A 9,369-nucleotide genomic window follows, 5' to 3' on the forward strand; every position below is an offset into this window, starting at 1 on the left:
AAATAAACCTGTCATCCAGATTTTCTACTGCTTTACTCATGGACTTCAGCAAACAATTTCCAATTTGGAAACCCAAAGATGGGATAAATTGTCCCTCCTCTGCCACAGCTGTACCCACGTGACTTACTGAATGTCTGACCTGCCGGGTCGGCTCTCAGGAGCATCCCAGTCCTGGAGGAGACACTCGTGGGACACCCGTGCCTTCATCCTGGCCCTGGACTAGCCCTGGACCTGCCACGACTCTTTCTCCCTGGAGGGACAGCACAGCCTTCCCCACCTTCCTCTGGCAAAGTCTCTTTCCTGGGTGGCTGTGCCGCATCAGCAAGGGCCTAAAAGGCTGCCGGGAACCAGGATTATCTCAGCCTTCCTGGCTGTCCTGAGACGGCCTTCCTGGCAGAGTCTGGCCTGCCGAGTGTCTGAGTGACACTTGTAGCCATCAGGAAAGGAGGGGATAACTCAGAAGTGACAAGCGATTCATCTGGTCCTTGCTTACATGGTGTTTCCTGGGGATGAACTCTTCTTAAATGCCGGGTGGTCACCCCGTAGCTGTTGGTTCTCAGGCGGGTTCTCCGATTGAGCCAGACCAGTGTCTGTTGGACACCCACACGGGGAGCATTTCCGGATTATACTTGGTGAGCTGTGTCCATGCACATCCACAGAACGTTAGTTTGGTGGCATTGCCCCCAGGACCCCCACTCTTACACCTTTCTTAGTCCTCATCTTTCCAACTTCCCAACAGGAAAGGTTCACACGTCAATGACAGAACCACCGCACAAGACTGTGGAAAAGACCCTAGTCACCCCAGGGGCTACATGCTTCATGGGCTCGGGGCCGCTACCACTTTAGGAAAAGCCAGTCAAATTACACCAGAGTGTGTAAACTGGTGATTGTCCAAGACCATGGACCTCAGTACCTCACAGGCCCAGAGGTCACCCTGGGCAGCAAGGAACACTGTGGGGTCATTCCTGGTCAGGATGATGGTCTGTTATCCTGGAAAACCAGAATGCACCTGGGATCCATCAGGTCCAGCCTGGGAGGAGTGGCCACGATGGACCTGACAGAAAGGCTGGGGGCATCTAGGGAATTTCTGCCCTCAGAGAGAATTGCATGCGGAAGTGCAGGGATGCTGAAAATCCTAGTTCACAGGGAGCACCAGGTCGTGGAGGGAGACCCCAGCCTTGGCGCTAAAAGCTGCCTCCCCACTTTTCCCTTGGAGAAAAATAAGCAGAAAGTGGGAATCAGAGTCAAGGACCCGAATCCCAGGAGGACCAAGCCCAGGTCAAAGGTGAACAGGGAGACCCTAGAGGGCCCAGAGAGGGAGATAGTCCTGCCCGCCCTTAGTCCCTTTGCACAGGACCTTCCTCTAGCCTCGCCCTCTCCACGCGCACATTTTGAGGTTTTACAGGATTTTCCCCACTTACAGTGGATGCAATTCCAGGGGCTGAATCAGAAAACAAGTTCCTCATTTGGGCAAGAGGAACTGGGAAAATGTTCCCTCGTCCTCCAAGTGCAGCAAGGCAGCCACGGTCCTGGGCAGGAATTGTGCTAGGCACAGGCCAGGGCCAGCTTTTTGGCTATTGAGGAAGGTTAGGTCTGAGCTAACATCTGCAGCTAATCCTCCTATTTTTGCTGAGGAAGACTGACCCTGAGCTAACATCCGTGCCCATCTTCCTCTACTTTATATGCGGGACGCCTGCCACAGCGTGGCTGGACAAGGGATGCTTAGGTCTGCACTCGGGATCTGTACCAGCATACCTCAGGCGGCCAAAGGGGACCTTGGGAACTGAACCGCTGCACCACTGGGCTGGCCCGAAGCAAGTGCTACTTTTAAAGACACCCCCGTTTCTGTGGCTGTTGTTCTGCCAGAGAAAGTCCCTCCAACGTCTCAGCCCCTGTAAGATCGGAGGGGCCACTTCTGCTCCAGGACCAGGTGAACCACACTGCAATGATCCTGTCCTCTGAGTGAGGGGGACACAGGACTGTCCTTCAGCAGCCAGGGGCGGCACTGGCACTTCTCCCTTCACCACATGCCCTGAGCGGAGGACTCTGCGAGGTTTCTGAATTCAAGGAGGAATGTGAGATTCTGGATTCTCATTTTCATGAGCACAGAGAGTGAAAGAACCACATGTCCACTCCCAGGCTGAGAAAAAAACAGAAATTTAATATAATACCCAAACTTAGCATTTATCATTGACAACAAAAACATGGCCCCTCCAAAGAGGGAAATAGGCGCTGGGGAAAATGTGTGAGGGAGATGGGGGGATCGTCCACTCCCTTGTTGCCTTCAGGGACCCCAGGAAATGGATCACAAAGTTTTCATTCACATCAGCCTCTGAGAGGTGGCCCCATGCACCTGAGTGTCCCCGCTGTGTCCCTGCTGTAGTTCAGCTGGTCTCAGGAGCATCATCTGCCACCACCACTGGGTTCTTTTTTGGGGGCCTGGTGTCTGGATAGAGAGAGGAATTTCCTAGGGGGCCTCCCCCAGAAACACAGCATACTCTCCCCCCTCCCCGCACCCACTGTACCCTGTGCCCAGCCCCGGTGCTGAGTGCTTAGTCAGCCAACAGCACCCCATGTCTGACACAGGGGCTGATATTTAGTGTCACCCACTTCACAGAGAAACAAACCAGTCCCAGAAATGCGAGGGGAATCACCCGTGACAGGACTGCTCAGTGGTGGAGCTGGGGCCCCAGCACCACAGCTGTCCAGCTCCCCTGGCCCAGACTTGGCCTGAATCTGTACTGAGCCCCTGGATTCAGCCACTGCCAGTCCAGACACTCACTCAGCTCTGGGCGGGAAGATGAGTGGCTCTTCCTGTCTGTGAAGAAGAGTCGAATCTTTCTGGTCCACTGGTACGGCTCCAGCTGACAGGACAGGCTGTAGCTACAGGACAGAGTGGAGTTGTTGGCTCCCAGGAGCCACGCCTGAGCTGTGCCTCCCAGAGCCTCCCAGCAGCTGGAGTCCCAGGGCCCCAGGGGTCGCCATGCAGCCAGATCTGAGGCTGACCATGGAGCCACGGCCATGGACACTGGAGCTGGTCTGCAGAGAGCTTGCCCTGCCTCACCCAACTCCTGCCCCGCCTCACCTCGCCTCCTCGCTCAGGGGCTCCACGGCCTGGAACCAGGCACCAAAATGCTCATCAGGCTGCACGGTGTACAGATTTGCAGCCTTCTGGACCATCTCGATGTCCTTGATGAATTTGAATTCCTGGACAGAGGAAGGACAGGATGGAGACATGGCCTGGGTGGGGTTCCCTGCAGGGCTCTTGGAGGGGGTGAGGAGGGGGACAAGGAGCCAGTGTGGGGCCTTTGCCAACTTGGGAACTCTCCTTCCCTGCAATTCCAGTCAGGACGTGCCTGTTCTCACAGTTGGCCCGAAATAGATCCTCTACCAGGAAGGGGTCATTGATGCCAGCCCTTCCCCTACCCGCCAACGCCATAGCATCCCCAGCTCTGTATATCAAACTCTGCAAATAAATGTCCGACCCCAGGGATTGAGTTAGAGGGCTTGTTATGAAAGGGGGGCTCTCTCATTCCCACACACCCATACTCACCACAGTGAGGCCGCAGCTCCTTACCTCATTCCGACAGCTGAGCACATTGCCCTGGAAGGCAGACAGCCGAAGTCCATCAGAAACAGCCCCCTTAGCCCAGAACTAGCCCCCATCCCACCTCTTCCAGTGTTGCACTGCTGCCAGTGGGCAGGCCCTTCCAGAGACCGGACTTGGACCTGGGCCAGGCTCTGGGCTCCAGACCTGGGGGCAGAGGAGCTGAGACCTTGTACTCAACCCTCTCTGATGACACGTGGGGAGACTGAGGCCTCAGGCAGGAAGGGACAGCTCAGCCAATGATGTGCTTCCTGACTGGGAGGGGCCCGACTTCTCTTCCCTCATGGGCAGGGCCAGAGGGAGAGGCTGAGTCCAGCTCAGACACCACCTCCTGCGCCCACACAGCCAGGCAGCTCTGAGCCTCAGCACCAGGAGGGAGCCTGGATGGCGGCCTAGGCAGAGCCTCCCATCACTCGTTGCTGAGATGGGCCTGATGCCCTGGCTTCCACAGGAGGCTGGGAGGCTCTGCAGAGGACCTTTCCAAGTGTGAGAGCTCAGGGCTCAGGGCTACCCTCCCTCCCAAACCCTCAGGAGCCTGATCCCACGGCCCCACCTCCAGGCTCACTCACCTCCTCATAATAATCCGTCTCATCATGCAGCAGCTCCAGGTAACTCAAGATCATCTCGAGGGAGGGGATGACACCCTGCTCCAGGAAGGTGGGGATGGTGATGAGTTCCAGCACTCAGGTGCCCCCATGAACCCTCCCCTGAAACCCCTTACCCCAGCCACCTGCCCACCCCAGGCTCCCATGTACAGTAGCCTAGGACCCTCAGGAGCCCCCACCACACACAATGCCCTCCTCCCCTCCCCTCCAGGAACACCAAACTCCCCCAGTCACGTCCCAGGGCTGGCTGTGGGCCAATCCCAGGGGGTGTGGCCCCAGCCCCACCCCACCCCAAAACCAATTCCTGCTCCGCAGCCCTCCCAGGCTCCTCCTGCTCACTGCCACTGCAGGCACTTCAGGCTCGGCAGCCACAGCAGATGCGCTGGAGGAGGAAGGACCCTCTCGTGGGGCAGGCCTCTAGCTGGGAGGGGGAGCACCCTTTCCTCTGACTCCTGGGCACCTCTCCCCCAGGCACCCTCACCTGCTGCCGCTGCCTCTCCCGGGCTCTATGGCGGCCCCTCTGTGCAGTGGCCAACACGGTGGTCGCCTCCTGTCAGTGCCGAGGACAGGGTCAGAGAGGCCCTGCTCCCTTCCACATGTCCCTCAAGGCCCCTGACCTCAGACCCTGGCCATCTGGCTCCAGTCCCCTGCTGCCTGTGCTGTTCCCACCTCCAGGGTGCTCTGATTCTTAAAAGACCAGTCCTGGCTCCAGGACTCACTGTTGTGTGACCTTGGGCCTGCCCATCTGAGACCTTTCTCATCAGGAAAGAGTGGGAGAACTCCACCTGCCTCCAGGGCTCTCCTGAGGACTCCCTGTCATCTGACTGTCATCACTGCTCTCCCCTCAGCTCTCGAGGAGGAGCCAGCACAAATCTCCTCCCATTCCTGTCCTCCCTTGGATGGCATCACCCCACCGTGAGGCCTGCACCATGCCACTCCCTCCATTTCCCAGAGGAGGAGACCGAGGCCCACAGAGGGGCAGAGACTTGCTCAAGGACCCACTGAGGAGAGGTCACTCTCCCTCCCAGCCAGAGTCCCTGTCCCTGCTGCCTTCACCCCTCGCCCTGCCCCACCACTCACCACGGTCCTGACCTCTGCACTCCCAAGAGTGTGTCCACAATAACCAGTACATGGAGGGAGAGGGCAAGGGTGTTGGGGGAGCCATGTGGCATCTCCTTCCTGCCCCACCCACAGGGGTCTCTGAACCCCAGGATGGCCTTACCATAGCCTCACTTCCTAGGATGCCCTCAGGATGTTCCCGTCCCGGCCCCCGCAGGCCCCTCCTCCAGATCTCCAGCCCCAGGTTACCTTCAGGAACAGTCTCTTGCTCACGTGCTGCTGTCCCCTGCACCACTTCTTAAAGGTGTAGGATCTCTCCCTGGGGAGTGGGGAAAGAAAGGAAGAAATATTATGGGATGGTTGAAGGTCAAATCCGTTTGTTTGAGATCCCAGAAGACCCAAACAGCCTGGGGCCTGGATGAGGGATTTCACTGGGTTGCTCTGAGCCCTGAGGTCCCCATTGGACTGGGGAGGGGCCTCTCCTGTTGTCACCTGGGGCCTCCATTCCCATATCTACCACACAGATCTGTTTTGAACACTCTTGGTTTCAGTTGGATGGAGATTTCTGTTGCTGCAAAGGAAACACTTGAGAATCTCCAACTGGGCTCAAGTCAGGATCTGATATTGAAGGAAATGAGTTCCTGGGCAGAACCGCTGGCCTAGGTCCTGAGAGGCTCAGAGACCCAGGAACCAGATCAGTCCATGTCCCAGGCATTCACTGTCTCCCAGGTGGTCTCAGCTGACTGCGGGGGCCATGGCGACCCAATGCTGGGTGCAGGGTCCACCTCCCCCTCGTGGTGCTTGGATGGAGGGCAGCCTACCCACCTGGACACTTGTCCCCAGGTGTGTTTGAGACGCTTAATGGCAGGGCTCTGCAGAGCAGAAAAGATCGTGTGGAAGGACGCGAAATTTCTGAGGCCTAAGGCACCCCTAGGGAAGGGAAGAGATTGAGCTGTGAGTGGGGGCTGGAGCTCTCCAGCTCTGGATTCTGTCCCCTCATGGACTTCTCCTGTCCTGGATGAGACAGATGCCCAGGAAACCCAGGGAGGGCACACCTGGGACCTGAGGAGTAACACTGCCAGGTGCAAGGATTTTTAGCTGAACACAAGGAAGGAGCACAGGAAGGAAGTGAGCTTGCCACCACCAGGACCTCAAGTCAAGGTCAGTGTGGCCCTGGCAGGAGTGTTTAGGGCCAGTGCAGGGACTCAGACCACAGACTTCAATATCGACAGCTGAGAAATAAGAGGCAATTCCCATGACTCCAGACAGGGCCTCCATGGGCCTCCCATGACTTACTTCAGCCACATGAATCCACAGCTCTACCATCCTGGCCCTGTCCTGCGCTGTCATGCCCAGGGCCCCGAGGCACGTAGCGATGACACTGTTGGCCAAGGTGTTCATGTGTGCCTCAGAGTCACGGATGGTGGGTGCCAGGAATTTGCGGTCCCTGCGGTCTCGCTGGGACCAGATGGAGCCCAGGCAGTGGGCAGGCACCAATTTCTTGAACAGCTCCTGGGAAGATTCAGAGTGTTGCCAGCACTGCCTCACCCCAGCTTGGCATCCATGATCCTCCACAGTCCCAGGCGGGTTGAGGACAGAGCAGGAGCTCAGGAAGCAGAGGATGTGATCTCTGAGGTGTGTGGGATTCCCTGGGTTTTGTCTGTGTCCACTGAAGGTGTCAGCACAAGATGACTGGGACACAGTGCTGTGCAGAAGGGAGGGCATTTGCTCCCAGCCCCATCTCACTTCCTCCAAGCTCCGGAAACAGCCCTCACCGGCCCACCCCAAGGGACATCTTCCACCCATCGCAGTCCCCCTCGGGTCCCACTCCCCATTCCCATGCACATTCCCCCGAGGCAGGGAGAAGCACCGGCTTTATGTGATTGTCTCTGCTGGAGTCAGTACACATCACATGCCTGATGTGTGCTGAGGATTTGAAGGCCCCCTGGGCACCGTGTGATCGGCCCAAGGACCTGGCAGCACTTCAGTGAGCTCCCTCCTGCACCAAAAGGCCAGACCTGCCCAACTCCCCTGTTCCACCTCATTCATCGGCACAGCCACCCCGTGCAGCAGGTGCCCTTAGTGTCCGGCTCTGCTGTGCACGTGAGGACAGCGAGTGCTTGGGGTTAAGAAAGTGCCCAAGTCGCAGTGTTGGTAACGGGGGAGCAGGAATGTGCAACCCAGATCATCAGATTTTGGATCAGGGAATGGCAGGTGTGGGGCAGCTGACGGCACAGGAAGGCAGGGCCCCCCTGCCCTGCAGACCCCACTGCTCACCGCCTCCATCCTTGTCAGCTGCCTCACCAGCCGGGGAGGGACTAAGATGTTCGGCTTCTCCTCCCGCAGCTGGTTTTCGGTGGTCACAGCCCAGGGTCCAGTGGGCTCTAGTTCAGGAGCTGGCACTAGGGCTGAAGCTAATGGTGCCCCTTCCTCCAGCCCTGTAGGGTCCGATGATGCAGGTGACGCTGGCTCCAGCTCTGCCATGGGTGGTGGGGCTGGAGCTGGAGATGGCTCTAGCCCAGGGGCTGGTTCTGGCTCTGGCTCTGGCTCTGGATGTGGCAGGAGCTTTGGAGCTGGCTCTGCAGCAGGATAAGGAGAAAGTTTCACCCACACACCTGACAGTTTCTGTGCCTTTCCAAAGACAGGAAGGACTCCACTGCCTTTAGGGAACTCTAGCCCATGAACCTCAACACAGACAGTCTTCTCAGACTCCAGTACCCTCACCTTTCTGTTTGGCCTCAATGGCCTTCAGGTGCTCCAGGTGTCCTGGCAGAAGGTAGGCATGGCCCTCCACATGTGAGCCACCAAAGCTGACGTGCAGAGTGGCCAGCTGCAGGGTCCAGCATGGAAACTGTAGGGGCTCCCTGCAATCCTGCCCTTGGCCCAGCCAGGTTCCCAGCAGGAAATAGATAGCACTGCAGGGAGGCAGATGGGCCAGAGAGTCAGTGGCCCAGCCTTTCCTTAAACACTGCCCACCCAAGGCACTCTTGTTAGCATCTGGGCCCCTGCGCCATCCCCTCCCCCTCCAGAGGAGGGGCCCATCCCAGCCCTGAGCCCTGGCTGGCTGTCCTGGCTGTGGCAGGCCTGCTATTGAGCAGGTCGAACACAGAGTCTGTGAGAGTCTCTTGTTCCCAACGACACTCTCCTCCCCAAGGGTCTGGACACATCCCACCCCAGCCCTCCATGCAAATGGACCACTGGAATGAAGACTCCAGCAGATCTGTGAGCAGTCTGCTCACACACCTCCTACTATGGACCTGGTGGTGGCGCTCACAAGGGGTGGATGTGTGGAAAAGAAGGAGGCAGAAGGAGCTGGGACTCTGCTGGGATTGGGTCTCTAGGAGGCAAACTCAGCCCAGCCTCCCTTCCAGTTCTCAGGGGGCCTGGGACCCATGCATAGCTCTCTTTGAGTCCAGTCCTGCTGGAGTGGAAGCCACCAGAACTCAGCCCTCCCATGGGAATCACAAGATGGGTGAGATGCAGGGTTCTCCCAGGCCTGACCCGGCCGCAGCCTCCATCCTCTCCCCGCACCCTGTTTGCTAGAGACAGGAGGCCCTCCGTCTGCACCCAAAGACCACTCACTTTGGGAGGTGGTGCTGTCTTCCAGCATCCCGCACACAATGGGCCAAGCTGCCTCCATGTGTCCCAAAGGGGATGAGGGCATTGCCCGGGATGGAGGGTAGATGGGACCTAGGAATGATGTCAAGTGTGACTCACTTTCAGATTAGAGAGGAGGCCCAGGGAGGCTGTCTGCTTCATTTATTGAGTGACACTTAGTGTGTCCAGATGCCCTGCACACAGTACGTCCTTCATAGACATTGTTAAATGAACTCCAACCAGAACCACCCCAGGTGTCTGAGTGGGCCTGTGGCCCCTCTGTGGCCCTAGAGATCCCTAAGTGGCTACACCAAGGACAAGCACCAGGACCAGCTGGATGGCATCTCAAACTCCTTGACAGGGTGCTCTCCAGGTGCTTTTCCAAACTCAAAAAGCCACAAGCCAGTGAAGGGAGAGGAAGACTACTTTCCGTGGGGGACAGAGAAATAATCACCACCAGCAACCACAGCACGGCCCACCACCCTCTCTGCAGAGCCGGGC

At 57.8% G+C, this 9,369-nt stretch overlaps 1 protein-coding gene and 1 long non-coding RNA gene across 2 annotated transcripts; both read right to left on the minus strand.

The window, feature by feature from the left end:
• Positions 1–4,551: 4,551 nt before the first annotated feature.
• LOC138923077 (ral guanine nucleotide dissociation stimulator-like) lies at positions 4,552–7,557 on the minus strand. The gene is made up of 5 exons (XM_070259659.1): positions 7,549–7,557; positions 6,568–6,783; positions 6,097–6,143; positions 5,521–5,590; positions 4,552–4,762 (listed from the first exon to the last, which is right to left on the minus strand). Exons 1-5 carry the CDS (start codon positions 7,555–7,557, stop codon positions 4,568–4,570), a joined length of 537 nt encoding a protein of 178 aa, XP_070115760.1. The 3' UTR covers positions 4,552–4,567.
• Positions 7,558–7,725: 168 nt separating this feature from the next.
• On the minus strand, positions 7,726–8,966 carry LOC138923078 (uncharacterized). The gene is made up of 3 exons (XR_011436197.1): positions 8,854–8,966; positions 7,996–8,186; positions 7,726–7,850 (listed from the first exon to the last, which is right to left on the minus strand). It is a non-coding gene; the product is annotated as an uncharacterized lncRNA (long non-coding RNA).
• Positions 8,967–9,369: the final 403 nt, after the last annotated feature.

Source organism: Equus caballus, unplaced genomic scaffold (genome assembly GCF_041296265.1).
Source record: "Equus caballus isolate H_3958 breed thoroughbred unplaced genomic scaffold, TB-T2T unassigned-0001564, whole genome shotgun sequence".
Taxonomy (NCBI): Eukaryota; Metazoa; Chordata; class Mammalia; order Perissodactyla; family Equidae; genus Equus; species Equus caballus.

What these genes read in the sequence shown, in the direction of transcription:
- LOC138923077 (XM_070259659.1), bottom strand. An exon ending in ACCTGGGGACAAGTGTCCAG is followed by an intron (nt 5,591 to 6,096) that starts GTGGGTAGGCTG and finishes CCCACTCCCCAG; the next exon opens with GGAGAGATCCTACACCTTTA. An exon ending in GCAAGAGACTGTTCCTGAAG is followed by an intron (nt 4,763 to 5,520) that starts GTAACCTGGGGC and finishes CGGCACTGACAG; the next exon opens with GAGGCGACCACCGTGTTGGC.